At 41.2% G+C, this 19,275-nt stretch overlaps 1 protein-coding gene across 1 annotated transcript in view; it reads right to left on the bottom strand.

Annotated features, from left to right (window-relative positions):
- Nucleotides 1-1,479: 1,479 nt before the first annotated feature.
- The window catches only part of LOC129817174 (fibronectin type III domain-containing protein 1-like), a 90,730-nt gene continuing 72,934 nt past the window's right edge, over nt 1,480-19,275 (bottom strand). Inside the window, exons 18-23 of the mRNA XM_055872156.1 lie at nt 18,774-18,882; nt 8,536-8,615; nt 8,342-8,371; nt 7,380-7,541; nt 5,815-5,937; nt 1,480-5,564 (exon numbers count right to left, since the gene is read on the bottom strand). Coding sequence (XP_055728131.1) covers nt 5,449-5,564; nt 5,815-5,937; nt 7,380-7,541; nt 8,342-8,371; nt 8,536-8,615; nt 18,774-18,882 — 620 coding nt within the window. The 3' untranslated portion in view covers nt 1,480-5,448. The remainder of the gene's footprint in view (nt 5,565-5,814; nt 5,938-7,379; nt 7,542-8,341; nt 8,372-8,535; nt 8,616-18,773; nt 18,883-19,275) is intronic.

The following is a 19,275-nucleotide window of genomic DNA, read 5'->3' on the forward strand; positions in this document are numbered from 1 at the left end:
CGTGCAGTAACGTGTTGACAACCCAAAAACAACCATTATCTTGCCCTATTAGAGATTTCTCCCTGTTTACTCTGCTGCGATGCATTCTAAATGGGACCCGACCGACTATCAGCCAACCCAAACACAACGTTGTTTAAATGCAGCAGAGAAGGAATGGGTTCACTCTGATAAGACTGCTGGCTTCACCATACTTTCCTAATGGTGAAGCCAGCATGGTGATGGAGACTAACTCTCCCAGTGATGGATGCCACAATGGAAAATAAAAACTCTTCTCTGTTATGGGTCATGGGGGACATACTTCGTTTTAGGCAAGATATTTAATTAGTTATAGTGATGATACATTTATCTTTGGGTGCAGCTGTGTGGGGTATGGCCTATTTCTTTCTCTGATTTAGCTTGCTGTGGGGACCTATTGAGGGCACAGAAAACAGAGGAAAGCACATTATGAAAACCCTGGTAAATAAGAGAAATTACTCTCATAGGACAACCTTTTTAATAAACTCAAGACGTTCCAGACGTATGTAGCAGAGGCCAGACTAGCCTGCTGGTCTTACTGTTCAGAGTTATTGAAGTCATCAATCAGACAGACTATGGAATAAAAAAGATGAATGGACCTTTAGAGTGAGAGTGTGTCATGTTCATGTAGCAAACTAAAGCAAATGAAACCTCACCACTATTTCACTCTCTTATCGCCAGTGCCTCTGTGATTCCTAGAAAGAATGTCTTTTTTATTGGGCCTTTAAATCTCAATCTCATAGTCAGAAGGACACAAATAGTGCGCATACAAGTAAGCTAGAACCAGAAAGACTGACAATGAGAATTAATTCTCCTGAAAAATGAGTTGTTACAATTTAGTAGGAATATCTTTTGACTTTTAGGGAGGTAATGTGGAAACTAAATAGTGTAGTTACCTTTCAAGAATGAAATACAGTTTCCAGAAAAACTGCACATTGCATAGACTGAGATTGTTCAGCAGAGAAAAGCAGTAAAGCAAATTAAAACATTCAACCATAAAAATGGCAAAACTGTTTCCAGAAAGTGCCTCTCTTCCCCTCCAAAGAACATCTCTCCTCCTCCAGCTAACTCCTCAATTCTTCAATATATGACAAGTCACTATGTTGTTATCGCATGAAAGTGACAGTGTACAAGTAGCTCAATCACACTTCATACATAGAAACCTGTCGTTCACTGAAAGTTATTGGGCCCTGCCACTCACTTCTGCTGGAAAATTTAACTAACAGATGCTCTCTCTCTCTTTCCCTCTCTCTCTCTCTGGCTAGGTGCATCGTAACACACGTGGCTGTGCAAGCACTGTACCCGTCACCTGATCTGGCTTATTATTATTAAAGTTTTCCTTCCGCTCAGTCTCTCCTCTGTCTCTCGCTCTCCCTCTCTCTCATCCTCCCATCCGCTTAAAAATTATATTGTTGGCCATGCTGGCAATTTCAACCATTTCTAAGTGATTTTGTGGACATATAGTGCCTTCGGAAAGTATTCAGCTTTATTATAAAATTGATAATAATAAATACAAAAATCCTCATCAATCTACACACTATAGCCCATAATGACAAAGCAAGAACAGGGTTTTAGATATTTTTCTGAAAATAAAAATGAAATATCACATTTACATGTACATTCAGACCCTTTACTCAGTTCTTCATTGAAGCACCTTTGGCAGAGATTACAGCATCAAGTCTTTTTGGGTATGATGCTACAAGCTGGGCACAAGTGCATTTGGGGAGTTTCTTCTATTCTTCTCTGCAGATCCTCTCAAGCTCTGTCAGGTTGGATTTGGGAGCGTTTCTGCACAGCTATATTCAGGTCTCTCCAGAGATGTTTGATTGGGTTCAAGTCCAGGCTCTGGCTGGGCCACTCAAGGACATTCAGAGACTTGTCCCGAAGCCACTCCTGCGTTGTCTTGAATGTGTGCTTAGGGTCGTTGTCCTGTTGGAAGAACCTTCACCCCAGTCTGAGGTCCTGAGCTCTGGACTAGGTTTTCATCAAGGATCTCTCTGTACTTTGCTCCGTTCATCTTTGCCTCGATCCTGACTAGTCTCCCAGTCCCTGCCGCTGAAAAACATCCCCACAGCATGATGCTGCCACCATCCTGCTTCATAGGGATGGAGCATGCCAGGTTTCCTCCAGACGTGATGCTTGGCATTCAGGCCAAAGAGTTCAATCTTGGTTAAATCAGACCAGAGAATCTTGTTTCTCAGGGTCTGAGAGTCTTTAGGGGCTTTTTGGCAAACTCCAAGCGGGCTGTCATGTGCCTTTTACTGAGGAGTGGCTTCAGTCTGGCCATTCTACCACAAGGGCCTGATTGGTGGAGTGCTACAGAGATGGTTGTCCTTCTGGAAGGTTCTCCCATCTCCACAGAGGAACTCTAGAGCTCTGTCAGAGTGACTATCGGTTTCTTGGTCACCTCCTTGATCAAGGCCCTTCTCCCCCGATTGCTCAGTTTGGCCAGGAAGAGTGTTGGCGGTTCCAAACTTCTTCTATTTAAGAATGATGGAGGCCACTGTGTTCTTGGGGACCTTCAATTCTGCAGACATTTTTTGGTATCCTTCCCCATTACCGGGCCTCGACACAATCCTGTCTTAGAGCTCTACGGACAATTCCTTCGACCTCATGGCTTTGTTTTTGCTCTGACATGCACTGTCAGCTGAGGGACCTTTTATAGACAGGTGTGTGCCTTTCCAAATCATGTCCAATCAATTGAATTTACCACAGGTGGACTCCAATGAAGTTGTAGAAACAGTTCATGGATTATCAATGGAAACAATATGTACCTGAGCTCAATTTCGAGTCTCATAGCAAAGGGTCTGAATAGTTATGTTTATAAGTTTTTTTTTTTTTTTTCTTGCTAAAATTTCTTAAAACCTGTTTTCACTTGATCATTATGGGGTATTGTGTGTAGATTGCTGAGGATTTTTTAAAATCCATCTTAGAATAAGGCTGTAACAAAATGTGGAAAGAGTCAGGAGATCTGAATACTTTTTGAAGGTACTGTATGTCCCTTAATGTGTAATACATAGTTTTGACAAGTTATGAAACTAAATTGAACAAGTAAAACTGAAACTGAATATATTTGCTCAGGTTTGAACAGTTTGAGTTTCCCTACACATGGAAACAATATTCTGTATGTGACATTAAATCTGGCCATTCAGATATCCTCTCTGAACAAATGAACTGTTTAGGGGGTCCTTGGTTTCCATAGCACCTTTATTCAATGTCCAACCATTCCTGAGCAAATATTAGGTATATTTTTTTCAATGTCCGTATACATACAACACTTCCACACCAACTTCTCATATCGTCTCGCAAATACCAAAGAGTATAACAACACTGACCAGAAAACAACTGACACCAAAAGCAGTTGTCAAAAGCCATTGCTCTATCATACTACTGTTATGAACCAAATATCTTGATTGATAATAAACACACATACAAATCCTGTTAAGTATGTGCTTTGGTCTTTTACATGTTCTCCATTTCATTAGTGATATCGTAATCACAGGTGCACTTTGATGAGATAGATAATGCCAGGGGCCGACTCGGCAATAGTTGGGAATAGTCGGGAATAAACCAGGACACTTTCTGATCCGGAAGACAAAAGTTAAACTAAGCAATAGCAATACAGTACCTTGCAAAAGTATCCATCCCCTTTAGAATTTGTCCTATTTTGTTGCATTACAACCTGTAATTTAAATTGCTTTTTTATTTGGATTTCATGTAATTGACATGCACAAAATAGTCCAAATTGGTAAAGTGAAATGAAAACAATTACTTGTTTAAAGAAATTATTATATTTTTTAGACTATACTATAAATAAGATCTGGTGCAACCAATTACCTTCAGAAGTCTCATAATTAGTTAAATAAAGTCCACCTGTGTGCAATCTAAGTGTCACATGATTTGTCACATATACACCTGTTCTGAAAGGCCCCAGAGTCTGCAACACCACTAAGCAAGGGGGCACCACCAAGCAAGCGGCACCATGAAGACCAAGGAGCTCTCCAAACAGGTCAGGGACAAAGTTGTGGAGAAGTACAGATCAGTGTTGGGTATCCGGAACTTTGAACATCCCACGGAGCACCATTAAATACATTATAACAAAATGGAAAGAATATGGCACCACAACAAACCTGCCAAGAGAGGGCCGCTCACCAAAACTCACAGACCAGGCATGGAGGGCATTAATCAGAGAGGCAACAAAGAGACCAAAGATAACCCTGAAAGAGCTGCAAAGCTCCACAGTGGAGATTGGAGTATCTGTCCATAGGACCACTTTAAGCCGTACACTCCACAGAGCTGGGCTTTACGGAAGAGTGACCAGAAAAAAGCCATTGCTTGTTCACCAAAAGGCATGTGAGAGACTCCCCAAACATATGGAAGGAGGTGCTTTGATCAGATGAGACAAAAATTTTGCTTTTTTGGCGATCAAGGAAAACGCTATGTCTGGCGCAAACCTCACACCTCTCATCACCCCGAGAACACCAACCCCACAGCGAAGCATGGTGGTGGCAGCATCATGCTGTGGGGATGTTTTCATCTCCAGGGACTGGGAAACTGGTCAGAATTGAAGGAATGATGGATGGTGCTAAATACAGGGAAATTCTTGAGGAAACTCTGTTTCGGTCTTCCAGAGATTTGAGACTGGGACAGAGGTTCACCTTCCAGCAGGACAATGACCCTAGGGCATACTGCTAAAGAAACACGAGTAGTTTAAGGGGAAACATTTAAATATCTTGGAATGGCCTAGTCAAAGCCCAGACCTCAATCCAATTGAGAATCTGTGGTATGACTTAAAGATTGCTGTACACCAGCGAAACCCACCCAAAATGAAGGAGCTGGAGCAGTTTTGCCTTGAAGAATGGGCAAAAATCCCAGTGGCTAGATCTGCCAAGCTTATAGAGACATACCCCAAGAGACTTGCAGCTGTAATTGCAGCAAAATGTGGCTCTACAAAATATTGATTTTGGGGGGGGGGGGGGGTTCTGAATTGTTATGCACATTTTCAAGTTTTCCATTTTTTTGTCTTATTTCTTATTTCTTGTTTTGCATCTTCAAAGTGGTAGGCATGTTGTGTAAATCAAATGATACAAACCCCCCAAAAATACATTTTAATTCCAGGTTGTCAGGCAACAAAATGGGAAAAATGCCAAGGGGGTGAATACTTTCGCAAGCCGCTGTACATGCTTTTCCTCCCTCATATACAGACTGCTTTTATAAAAGTGCATGTTAATGAATACATGGAAATATTAGTTGTTGTTTAAAGTATTATATTCTCTTCAATCTGAAGTAGTATAAATTTGGAATGTTGTTGTCTTTCTGCTGTGGTTAGCAAAAGTTTATCTCCAGGGGGTGGGGTCAGTAACAGCACGAGAAAGGCTGCAGCAGGATGGAGTCGGGTTGCCCTCGATGACGACCTCTTTGTGACCCCCTGTGTTACCACTTGCCAGGGATAGGCACCCCGCACTCATACCATCCACCGAAGAGATGTGGCGTACGCCGGCCGATAGGTCCAAAGTTCACTGGCTCCTGCCTGTATGAGCGATAGTAACCTGCACAGGGGCAGACAGGACAAATTATTTTAATGCATTATGAATGGACGTACCACAACCTTTATAATGCTTCGTTAGATGATTCTGACTGTTTCTATCCAGCATGGAGCATGGATATTGAGGTTGTATATAATCAAGACTCTGGAACTTAATCTGTGAGAATTTTTACTGAATGCGGTGAAACAATCCTACAAAATGCTGGAGTCGAGTGATGAATTCTTTAAGTTTGATTATTATAAAACAAATGTACCCTGTGCTGTTGGCAGATGCAGTGAGAGGTTGGGGGAGCCTGTCCTCCCATCTAGGTAAGAGTCTACAAACTGGCAGTGGTCCTCCCCATGACCGAATGTGTCTGCTATACTGTAGAATGTTTCTGGAGGGCGAGAAAGAGCAGTCGATGCTTAGCAACAGAACACACTCTCAAACAATATTCTATTACGTAATGAGACAGAGCCTGGTCGGCTACCACATATTCCAAAAAAGAATAAAACACAATATGTAGAAGAGAAAAAGGGAGAGAAAGTGTGATTAAGAGAAATGTATAGAGAGAGAGAGAGAGAGAGAGAGAGAGAGAGAGAGAGAGAGAGAGAGAGAAAAAGGGGTGTTAGTGAAGGAAGGGAAAGCAGAAGGGGGAGAGACGGTGGTTGAGAGGTTATTAATGGAAGGAGGAATATTAGGAGTAATTGTAAAGCTACTTAAATTGAGAAAAGACTTGAGCTGAGAGAGAAAGAGAGAAGTATACCGAACAGAAATATAAACACAACATGAAACAATTTCACAGAAACAATAACTGAGTTACAGTTCATATAATCTATGGATTTCACCTGACTGGGAATACAGATATGCATCTGTTGGCCACAGATACCTTAAAAAAAGGTAGGGGCGTGGATCAGAAAACCAGTCAGTATCTGGTGTGACCACCATTTGCGCCATTCAGCGTGACACATCTCCTTCGCATAGAGTTGATCAGGCTATTGGTTGACCTGGTGAATGTTGTCCTACTCCTCTTCAATAGATGTGCGAAGTTGCTGGATATTGGCGGGAACTGGAACACACTGACCAACATGTCAATCCAGAGCATCCAAAACAGGCTCAACTGGTGACATGTCTGGTGAGTATGCAGGCCATGGAAGACCTGGGACATGTTCAGTTTACAGGAATTGTGTACAGATCCTTGCGACATGGGGCCGTCCATTATCATGCTGAAGCATGAGGTGTTGGCGGCGGATGAATGGCACAACAACGGGCCTCTGGATCTTGCCGCGGTATATCTGTGCATTCAAATTGCTATCGATAACATGCAATTGTGTTCGTAGCTTATGCCTGACCATACCATAACCCCGCCGCCACAATGGCACTCTGTTCACAAGGCTGACATCAGCAAACACTTGCCCACACGACGCCATACACGATTGTGAGGCTGGATGGAAGTACTGCCAAATTCTCTAAAACAACGTTAGAGAAGGTTCATGGTAGAGAAATGAACAATTCATTCTCTGGCAACAGCTCTGGTGGACATTCCTGCACATTGTAGAGTGGCCTTTTATTGTCCCTCGGCTCAAGGTGCACCTATGTAATGATCATGCTGTTTAATCGATATGCCACACTTGTCAGGTGGATGGAGTATCTTGGCAAAGGAAAAATGCTCACTAACAGGGATGTAGAGAAATACGCTTTTTGTGCGTATGGAACATTTCTGGGATCTCTTATTTCAGCTCATGAACCATGGGACCAAAACTTGACATGCTGCGTTGATATTTTGTATTCAGTGTAGATACAGAGAGAGAGGAGAGGGGGAGGTTACAGCAGTAGTACCTTTCAGCCCATCTCCCATGAAGATCTTGTATCTCAGTGAGTTGCACAGGACCACACCTACAAACTTTCTGTACCATGTCCTCTTGACGTACTGGCTGCCCTTACAGGCACTGTGCTGGGGGTTGTATCGGAAGGAAAAGGGAATCCAGATAGGCTCTCCACCTGTGGGGGGGGGGGGGGGGGGGGGGGGCGGACAATTAACAGGAGACTGTCTTGTGTAGCTAATTTGGTAAGACTGTGTCTCTAGCAAGGCCAGGGTCGTGGGTTTGATCCCTATTGGGGTCACATATACTAAAATGTATACATTCAATTTACAGAAAGTCACTGGATAAAAGTGGCATATATTACAATACTACAAAACGGTTGAGGTTAAGCGTTCAGCATGTCTTTAATGACAGTTCCTCTATCTGACAGAGTGCTTGACAATGCTACACTCACAAAGCAAGTCATTAATACCTACAACTCAACCTGTCAGTTCTCACAACGCTAGTCATGACTAACTACACTCAACTCCTTTACAACCCCTTTACTGACAGTGCGCACTATGCCAGTCTCTCCTATTCAGATACACAGTAAATCACCTCCACTCATTGTGCATAGCACCCGGGGGTGGGGGAAGGGGTGAGAGAGGGTTGAGGAGGGAACCAGTGCCTGTCCCCTTGTCCCTCCTCTTCGAAATACCTGACTGACTCTCTCAATTAAAAACAATGACTACCACAACTCTACTTTGACATCGTTTTACCACTATGGCTGTCTGCCAAGTCCAGTATATGCAAGTGTAGGTGTATGCAACCGTATGCACGTCTCTCCACAGACTGTTAACTCCTCACAAGCTCACTCCAGCTGTCATTTTGGGTTTCTTTAAAATGATCTGAAGCAATGTTGGCCTGGACTAGAGTATAAGCCAACACGTTTCGTCAATAATATCAGAGTAATATATGAGAACTATTGATACCACTCACCAGGTGGTCGTTCAATAAGAAGAGGGTCGTCTGAAAAAGATTAAAAAAATGTGTTTAAATGAGAGACATGAACTGGGTCGGAATTTATACATAAACAAAAAACGGGAGGATGCAGACAACTCAGGTAGACGTGGCCTTACCGCAGGCACAAAGTAAAACTGACCCTAGCAACCTGACCTAATACTCATACAGACCTGACTCAGTGACATAGGTGAATGTATCGCTGACCGGTCCCAGCCCAAAGACATTCTTCGCCTGGACTTTGAAGTAGTACCTGAGGTAAAAACAAACCGAGACAAAACAGAGTGTGTGTATAGTCATTATTCTAGGCGTTAAAGAGTCATTTAGACAGGTCTCTGTTGCCACATGAAAGGTATTTATACCCCAATGACTAGAACAGATGGCCGGAAGGGAGGCAGCACTCGTAGAATTAAGAGAAGACTGTTTTTTATGTTCTTATGAATATGAAGTGAGCAGAACGCAGTAAAATGGTAATTTGGCATGTGTTGAAGAGGGATAAAGGGAGTGACGGAAGGAGGGAGAGAGAGAGAGAGAGAAAGAAAGAAGGGGAATGGAGACACAAGGTCCCTCCTGACTGACTGAGCTCTGCACTTACAAAAAAATGACATGTCACTTTTGTAGTTTCACATTTGAAAATCACATTTAATCAAGTTAAATGTTTTTACATGTGATTCTATTTCACATGCAAACTTGCAATTCCACAGCTGAAAATGAAAATAAAATGTGCAGTTACACATGTAAGAAAACTTCACATGCGAAAATACATTTTTCACATATTGAATTGCAAGTTCACATGTGGGGTTGAAATAATGTTATTCTCCCCACATGTGAAAGATGGTGTTAACATGTTGCAGTAGTAATGATTCCCCTGGTGGAACTAAAGTGACCACAACTAAAAATCCCAAATGCAGGACCAGGGAATGATTTTACGGGACATTCGCAGAAGTGTGGACAGCTTACTCTTTTGGGGGACAGGTTAATGAACAGGTCATCTATAAGTCCATGCTAGGTAAAGCTCCGCCTTATCTCAGTTCACTGGTCACGATAACAACACCCACCCGTAGCACGCGCTCCAGCAGGTATATCTCACTGATCATCCCAAAAGCCAACACCTCATTTGGCCGCCTTTCCTTCCAGTTCTCTGCTGCCTGTGACTGGAACGAATTGCAAAAATCGCTGAAGCTGGAGACTTTTATTTCCCTCACCAACTTTAAACATCTGCTATCTGAGCAGCTAACCGATCGCTGCAGCTGTACATAGTCCATCTGTAAACAGCCCACCCAATTTACCTACCTCATCCCCTTACTGTTTTTATTTATTTACTTTTCTGCTCTATTGCCCACCAGTATCTCTACTTGCACATGATCATCTGATGATTTATCACTCCAGTGTTAATCTGCTAAATTGTAATTATTCGCTCCTATGGCCTATTTATTGCCTACCTCCTCATGCATTTTGCACACAATGTATATAGACTAATTTTTCTCCCTACTGTGTTATTGACTTGTTTATTGTGTACTCCATGTGTAACTCTGTGTTGTTGTCTGTTCACACTGCTATGCTTTATCTTGGCCAGGTCGCAGTTGTAAATGAGAACTTGTTCTCAACTAGCCTACCCGGTTAAATAAAGGTGAAATAAAATAAAAAATTAAAATATTAATAATAATTTGAAAAAAACATTCAAATGGCGACATAGTTCTGCTGTATGAAGGTCACTGCCTGTTAAAGGGGCAATTCAATCCTACATCAATTTTTGGATTTATAAATGTAAATGTGCCCATTGATTCTTGAAGAATATAATGTATTTTGCATCATTACTTTAGTTCAACTGTCATACCCCAACAGAACCCAAAATATAAGCTTGTTTTATTGCAATGTTTGTACACAAAGTCAATTAAACAAGTCAAGTAAACAACCTAAAAACATGGTTAAACCTATTTTTATATCATGGATGGTCAGTCCTTAGCTTAGTCTATGGATTTGAAATAGGTTGCATTTCTCCAGCCCCATTCCTGAGCTTCTTACTGAAACTTTGGTAGGGAGAACACTTTGTTAATGTTTCAATTAAAACTTCTTCGGGATCGGTGTCCCGTCCACTGGACGGTAGGCTAATGCGATTAGCATGAGATTGTAAGTAACAATAACATTTCCCAGGACATAGACATATCTGATATTGGCAGAAAGTTTAAGTTATTGTTAATCTAACTGCACTGTCCAATTTACAGTAGCTATTACAGTGAAAGAATACCATGGTATTGTTTGAGGAGAGTGCACCATTTTGAATATGAAAAGGTATTAATAAACAAAATAGGCACATTTGGGAAGTCTTGATACAACATTTTGAACAGAAACCCAATGGTTCTTTGGATCAGTCTAAAACTTTGCACATACACTGCTGCCATCTAGTGGACAAAACCTGAATTGTACCTGGGCTGGAATAATACATTATGGCCTTTCTCTTGCATTTCAAAGATGATGGTATGAAAAAAAATACAAAAGTACAGTTGTTTTTTCTTTGTATTATCTTTTACCAGATACAGTTGAGGTAGGAAGTTTACATACACTTAGGTTGGAGTCATTACAACTCGTTTTTCAACCACTCACACATTTCTTGTTGACAAACTATAGTTTTGGCTATAAGTCGGTTAGGACATCTACTTTGTGCATGACTCAAGAATTTTTCCAACAATTGTTTACAGACAGATTATTTCACTTATAATTCATTGTATCACAATTCCAGTGGTTCAGAAGTTTAAATACACCAAGTTGACTATGCCTTTAAACAGCTTGGAAAATTCCAGATAATTATATCATGGCTTTAGAAGCTTCTGATAGGCTAATTGACATAATTTGAGTCAATTGGAGGTGTACCTGTGGATGTATTTCAAGGCCTACCTTCAAACTCAGTGCCTCTTTGCTTGACAGCATGGGAAAATCAAAAGAAATCAGTCAAGACCTCAGAAAAGAAATTGTAGACCTCCACAAGTCTGGTTCATCCTTGGGAGCAATTTCCAAATGCCTGAAGGTACCACGTTCAACTGTACAAACAATAGTACGCAAGTATAAACACCATGGGACCACGCAGCCGTCATTCTGCTCAGGAAGGAGACGCGTTCTGTCTCCTAGAGATGAACGTACTTTGGTGTGAAAAGTGCAAATCAATCCAAGAACAATAGCAAAGGACCTTGTGAAGATGCTGGAGGAAACGGGTACAAAAGTATCTATATCCACAGTAAAACAAGTCCTATATCGACATAACCTAAAAAGATCTTACTTTTTGGAGAAATGTCCTCTGGTCTGATGAAACAAAAATAGAACTGTTTGGCAATTATGACCATTGTTATGTTTGGAGGATAAAGGGGGAGGCTTGCAAGCCGAAGAACACCAACCCAACCGTGAAGCACAGGGATGGCAGCATCATGTTGTGGGGTGCTTTACTGCAGGAGGGACTGGTGCACTTCACAAAATAGATGGCACCATAAGAAGGAAAATGATGTGGATATATTGAAGCAACATCTCAAGACATGTCAGGAAGATAAAGCTTGGTCGCAAATGGGTCTTCCAAATGGACAATGACTCCAAGCATACTTCCAAAGTTGGGTCAAAATGACAACAAAGTCAAGGTATTGGAGTGGCCATCACAAAGCCCTGACCTCAACCCTATAGAAAATTTGTAGGCAGAACTGAAAAAGCTTGTGCGAGCAAGGAGACCTACAAACCTGACCCAGTTATACCAGCTCTGTCGGTAGGAATGGGTCAAAATTCACCCACCTTATTGTGGGAAGCTTGTGAAAGGCTACTTGAAGCATTTGACCCAAGTTAAACAATTTAAAGCCAATGCTACCAAATACTAATTGAGTGTATGTAAACTTCTGACCCACTGGGAATGTGATGAAAGAAATAAAAGCTGAAATAAATCATTCTCTTTCCTATTATTCTGACATTTCACATTCTTAAAACAAAGTGGTGATCCTAACTGACCTAAGACAGGGAATTTCTACTAGGATTAAATGTCAGGAATTGTGAAAAACTGAGTTTAAATGTATTTGGCTAAGGTGTATGTAAACTTCTGACTTCAATTGTATATTGTGTTATATTCTCCTACATTCCTTTCACATTTCCACAAACTTCAAAGTGTTTCCTTTCAAATGGTACCAAGAAAATGCATATCCTTGCTTCAGGGCCTGAGCTACAGGCAGTTAGATTTGGGTATGTCATTTTTGGCAACAACAAAAAAACACCTTCAATGGAGGAATAGTGTTATTATATGGTGCAATACTCTAGTTAGTGAGATACTTTTGTGCCATTAATATCAAGCAAAACTTCTAAAGTTGAGAACAAAATGAATAGTATTTCAGAGAAAAACCCAAAAGTATTGATAGCAAAACCAAATATTTTATGGAAATCATTTTGAACAAATTAATTGTAAATAGATACAAAAAAAAGTTTTCTGATGAAAAAAATACGTATGATAACACAATTATATTAAACAACTCCCTCTTTTCTGCAATATTCCCTATCTTTGGTTTTGTTACCCTGGCCTTTGTTTTCACTGCCTTTTTTCCAGTTGCAAGGTTTGACACATTCATTCTAGCAACATGGCAACCTGCATCACACTGCTGGTTTACCTCTGAAGCAAAGCAGGCTCAGTCCCTGGATGGGAGACCAGATGTAGCTGGAAGTTGTGAAGAAAAAAATGTAATGTGGGGAATTTTTCTTTTCACATGAGGGAAAAACACATACAAAAATAAATACAAATTCACGTGATCTGTTAACACGCGTCCGGAAACCACATGCTCACTTCACTTTAGTCTCAGTGTGTTTTAAATACATACTGTGCAGGGGAGGAATTATTTAATACCCTCAGGTTCAAAACAACACCGTGAGACAAGGCTTGGAGGTTTTGCAATCTGTCCATATAGTGAACAATGTGTGTCTGTGTGTGTTCTCCCCCTGCTGTAGGGTTACGTACAGTAATTTCACGGTCCGCGAATTTCCACCCAAACCCTTTAACAACGTAAAGTCTGCCGGTCTGGATCCAATTACTGGAGCCATGTGGAAACTGACCAAAATATCAGAAAAGTAAGAAAATCACACACACAGAGAGACAGAGACAGAGACAGAGACAGAGACAGAGACAGAGAGAGAGAGAGAGAGAGAGAGAGAGAGAGAGAGAGAGAGAGAGAGAGAGAGAGAGAGAGAGAGAGAGAGAGAGAGAGAGCTCTTCCTTTCCTGTGGCGGTCCTCATGAGAGTCAGTTTCAGCATAGCACTTGATGGTTTATGAGACTGCACTTCAAGAAACGTTCAAAGTACTTGAAACTTTCCGGATTCACTTGCCTTCATGTCTTAAAGTAATGATGGACTGTCGTTTCTCTTTGCTTATTTGAACTGTTCTTGCCATAATATGGACTTGGTATTTTACCCAGTAGGGCTTTCTTCTGTATACCACCCCTACCTTGTCACAACACAACTGATTGGCTCAAACGCATTAAGAAGGAAAGAAATTCCACAAATTGACTTTCACCAAGGAACACCTGATCATTTAAATGCATTCCAGGTGACTACCTCATGAAGCTGGTTGAGAGAATGCCAAGAGTGTGCAAAGCTGTCATCAAGGCAAAGGGTGGCTACTTTGAAGAATCTCAAATACAAAACATTTGTTGATTTGTTTAACACTTTTTTGGTTACTACATGATTCCATATGTGTTATTTCATAGTTTTGATTTCTTCACTATTATTCTACAATGTAGAAAATAGTCCAAATAAAGAAAAACACTGGAATGAGTAGGTGAGTCCAAACGTTTGACAGGTACTGTACATTTTCTCTATATCCATTGACTTCAGATCTTGATTTAAATAAAAACTCACTCAAAAACAATAATTTGGTATATTTTTCAAGATATAGGGCTTTCAAAAGCAAATTGTAACTTAATCTTAATTGGGTAGGACGGGCTTGTGGTCATGGCTGGAGCGGAATCAGCGGAATGGTATCAAATATGTTTGATGCCATTCCATTCGCTCAGTTCTGGACTTTTATTATGAGCTGTCCTCTCCCCATTAGCCTCCTATGCCTGCCACATCATGATGATGATGCGTTTGGCATCATATGATGCATTTTACATCATCATCATGATATGGCAAGTTACAATTTGCTTTTTGAAAGTTCTATATCTTTAAAACATGATCGCTGACATGCAAAACATTTTGGGACTGCATCAACAGTGGACTAATGAAACAAGACCAAAATATCGTTTTTTTGTGAATTATTCCTTTAATTAAAACCCAAGCCAATCTCATCATGTAGGACAGTTTCATGCCTTTCAGTTGTTTAGTGAGCAGCATTCTCCATCCTGGGCTTATTACGGAGACAGCTGTCGAGGAGGTGTAGAATTGGTGCACTGGTATATATATATGTGTGTGACTGCTTGAAGTAGGGTGTGTGCTTGCGTGCGCGAGGGCGCCTGTGTGTATGTGGAGACGAGGGGTAGTGTTGCGACTATAATGTATACATGCCTTTAGATGGATCGTTACAGACAGCCACACCCAGACTCAGGTGAACCTTCCATGAACAATTATAAACTGTCAATCACTCTACCCGTTTTTACTCATGAATGTACACACACATCCACGCATACACAAGTCATATGCAGGCATGCACAAACAGACAGACACACAAACCACAGAGCAAGAGCAAATGCATGCACAGTAGGCTTCTACATTCCAAAGTTGGGAATTTAGCAACATCTGTCTGTGCGTGTGTGCGTGTCTGTGTGTGTTCCCGCAGTGACAGTGGATGAGTGTTTGAGCGAGTATGTGTGATGTTCGTGGGACAGTTCATCAAGTGTGAGATTGTGTGTGTGTGTGTGTGTGTGTGCGCGTGTGCGTGTGCGTGTGCGTGTGTGTGTGTGTGTGTGTGTGTGTGTGTGTGTGTGTGTGTGTGTGTTTGTGTGTTTGTGTGTGAGTGGGTGTGGGTGTGACAGAAACAAAGTGTGCTGATTTGTGTAGGCCTAGATATGTGCATGGCTAACACTTGAGCGTGAACCATTGGCTCGGGTCTGAATCGTTGACTTGGATCTGGCACCATGGAGGGAAAGCTTTATGGTTACTTGGAAGAGCTAACAAACGCACACCGCCCCCTGCCAGACCCTGTGTCTCCCTTAGACAACCTGCTCTGTTTAACACCCAGAGCTGTGTTTGTGTGTGCATTTGCGTGTCTGCCTGTTACCGAGCTGTCAGGTTTCCTGCTCGTGATTTATCGACACACCTGCTCTGCATTAACTCTCTTCTACAATGTAGAACATGGTAAAAATAAATAAAAACCCTTGAATGAGTAGGTGTGTCCAAACTTTTGGCTGGTACTGTATATGAGAACATCTCTCTCTCTCTCTCTCTACGTTTCTGTGTGTTTCCTGCATCTTGGTGGAGTATCTCAGCACATCATGTTTTCACGATGATTTAAACGTGTTTTCAAACCTGCCTTTACCCAGTTAGCTCTGATTTACATCACTCTGATGGCTTCTTAATAACTTACTGTATATAAGCATTACAATACCACACTGTGCTGGTCTCTGACTGGGGCTGACATCACACAGACATGCATAGAATTACACACACAGAAACAGACACAGTGAACACATGTTATGTGTTTAACATCCCTGAGACCTACCGGCAACAAAAATCATATAAAACTCACATTCCAATATCCTATAGGTAGGCCCAAAAAATTGCCAAAGACTCCAGCCACCCCAAGCCATAGACTGTTCACTTTTCTACCGTCTGGCAAAAGGTACCGGAGCATCGGCTCTTGGACCAAAAGGCGCCGAGACAGCTTCTACCCCCAAGCCATAAGACTGATAAATAGCCAGACTGCTAAATAGTGAATTAATTGTACAATTCCTGACATTTAATCCTAGTAAAAATTCTCTAAGAGGTTGGAGGACGTCCTCCGGACGTTGTCATAATTACTGTGTAAATCTATGGAAGGGGGTGAGAACCCTGAGCCTCCTATGTTTTGTATTGAAGTCAATGTGCCCCGAGGAGGACGGAAGCTAGTTAAGGCTACTGTCATGACTTTCCCTCCTGGGTGAGGATCAAAGAGAGCCCCCCTCTCTCTCTTGAGAGTGGAATGTCTGAGTGTTACAACAGACAGAAGCTTTGCAGTATTTTAACATCAAAATATGGGACATTGAAACAATATTTCTAACATAAATAATGTGGGAAATGGTTGTTGGGACTCCAAACAATAATCATGTCAAATCAGTTGTTGTTTTGTGATATCATTAAGGATGGTATAACGAAATAACTATCTCTGAAAGTGTACGCATTCAAGGGGTCAGGTTTACATCTAAATATTGTTCAACTTATATGATTACATATGAAACTATTTTTGAAAAGATAGCAAGATGATTTTAGCCTTCTAAATGAGATAATTGTTGTCATAGAAAGTTTTACCCAGTCAGTAACCACATCCACGTGAGCACAGACATTATGTCAACAGGATGGAATGCCCCATTTTTCCAGAGTGCATAAAAGGACTGCTAACGAAATTTACCACAGACCAAAAAATGCCGGGTCGCTGCCGGTGTAGAAAGTGATCCAACTGTACCCTGAATAATCAACCGAAGACTCGGCCGAAGATTTCCTTTCACCACCATAGATACCTCTAAAGGATCTATTCTAACAAGCCTCTCTGAACACCGTGTTGTACACCTCTGGAGGAACCGTTCTAACAGACACTGTTAGACCTAGAAGCTACAACTACAAAAGAGTCTCTGGTTGACAAACAAAGTAAATAACTCACGGACACTAGAGAAGCTTTAACCAAGTTGAATTCTTCCCAAAGGTTCTGTACAGCTGTAATCAGGACAACCCAACATTTGTCCCATCCAGATATTTATATCCCACTTAAGACACTCCCTCGCTGCAATCCTTACAGTTTATGCCCAACAGGAAAAGGTTAATCAGATACGAAACCCTGATTACTCCCTTAAGGGGAACTGACCTCACCTCCCGACCTCAACCCCTCCTTCATCTAATCCACAGATGTCCATCTGTCTCCCCTGTATCAACACGGTGCTCTGCTCCCATCCCCCAACACATTCCACAGCTATCTCTCCTTATACAGATATTCAATTTCTCAATGTTCAAAATGTCGAACCCAACACCATGAGCATAGTTTCCACATGTATGTACAATAAGTTGACTCTCTCTGTCTCTCCCTCTCCTTACATGCCCCTCCCTTTTCATTGTGTACCAAGCCATCATATCGGGTTAGTCCACTAGGGACTTTCCATTGCATTATGTCAGTAATCAACGTATAATCTATCCTGTGTGTGTGTTTATGTAATTCTGTGTGATTATTTAGTTAGTTAGTAAATAAATAATTAAGCCAATTTGTGTATTGCTGAATCGTCATTTAGACTAGGGTTCATGCAGATTTGAAGTCACAGCCGTTCAGAACGAGACTGATATGAGGTAATAATAATTAATGGATGACTAATATGATAACGATATATTCTGATATATTCTTGAGTTAATTCGGGAAACAGTAACTCATTAAACAAACTTCTTCCATTGTGCCCAAAGTTACTAATGAGTTAATTGTTACATGATTCATTTAATAATTAAACATAGTTAATTGATTTGATAAAATAGCCATCATCACATTAATGATAGTCACGTCACGACATTACCCATTGACCTTCATTGCAAAGCAGTGTGTTTTAACCAAATATTTGGTGACGTGAATATATTTAGTGCCGTTTTATCTGAAAAGTTTTTTTTCAGAAATTCACTAAGGAGAATGGTCCTCCCTTTCCTCCTTTGAGGAGCCTCTGCTGACATATACACATACCGACATGACACAAACACAAATACAAACACAGAAGCACACCCTCACACACACACACTTTTACACTCGTCATTTGCTGCTGCTACTCTCTTCTTTATTTTACTCTAACTTTTACCTATCCCGGGTGCCTAGTCACATTACCTTGCATTCATGTACATATCTACCTCAAGTACCTTGTATCTCTGCACATTGATCTGGTACTGGTACTCCCTGTATATACCGTAGCTCCATTCTTGTGTATTTTATTTGATTAATTTCATGTTAGTTACTATTTTATTTTGTATTATTATTTTTAAACGCTGCATCGTCGGGAAAGCTTCATAAGCAAGCAATTCACTGTAAAGCCTACACGAGCTGTATTCTGCGCATGTGATGAATAGAATTTGATTTGATTTATAGTTAGAAATACTTACACACAGACGCAAACGCGTAGGCAAACACCTCCACAGACGCACACACATGGGTGAAGAGTATACGAGCCGTAACATCTCGCATATCCTTTAGTTTGTATAACCAGCCCATTGTGTAAGACATTAAACACACAAATACAGTATTCTCACCTGGAGTTAGGTTTGAGGTTTTCTACAGCCAGATGTGAGCCGCTGGATGCACTGGAGGACCACCTGTTGTTGAGGACGTCATCGTATGAGGCACTGTGGACCATGTAGCCTGCAGGGGTCACACACAAGGCGCGAGTCAGGGGCCAAAGGTCACCAGAGGTTAGAGAGGGGAGGGATCGAACATTGATCCATTTTAAAGTTTGAGAAGGATAAATAGAATGTGTCCATGTTGGTTTTGATGTGTAGCCAAAGGTAAGGGTGGTCTGATGTTAGAGAGGAAATATTTACTTTGAGAGGAGAGCGATTGGAGGCAGAAGAACGATCCCAACTAATTTGAGGTATCAGTGGTTTTAAACTAGAGACAGCCGCAGTCACGGCACATTGTGGATCTGCCAACCACTACACATACAGAGACAATCTGTTTCTCTGTTTCTCACCTCTTGTCTTGCCTCTCCTCTCACACACACATAATGGTAAACCTCCATAAAGCCTCATTTCAGTA

Source organism: Salvelinus fontinalis, chromosome 20 (assembly GCF_029448725.1).
Source record: "Salvelinus fontinalis isolate EN_2023a chromosome 20, ASM2944872v1, whole genome shotgun sequence".
NCBI lineage: Eukaryota > Metazoa > Chordata > Actinopteri > Salmoniformes > Salmonidae > Salvelinus > Salvelinus fontinalis.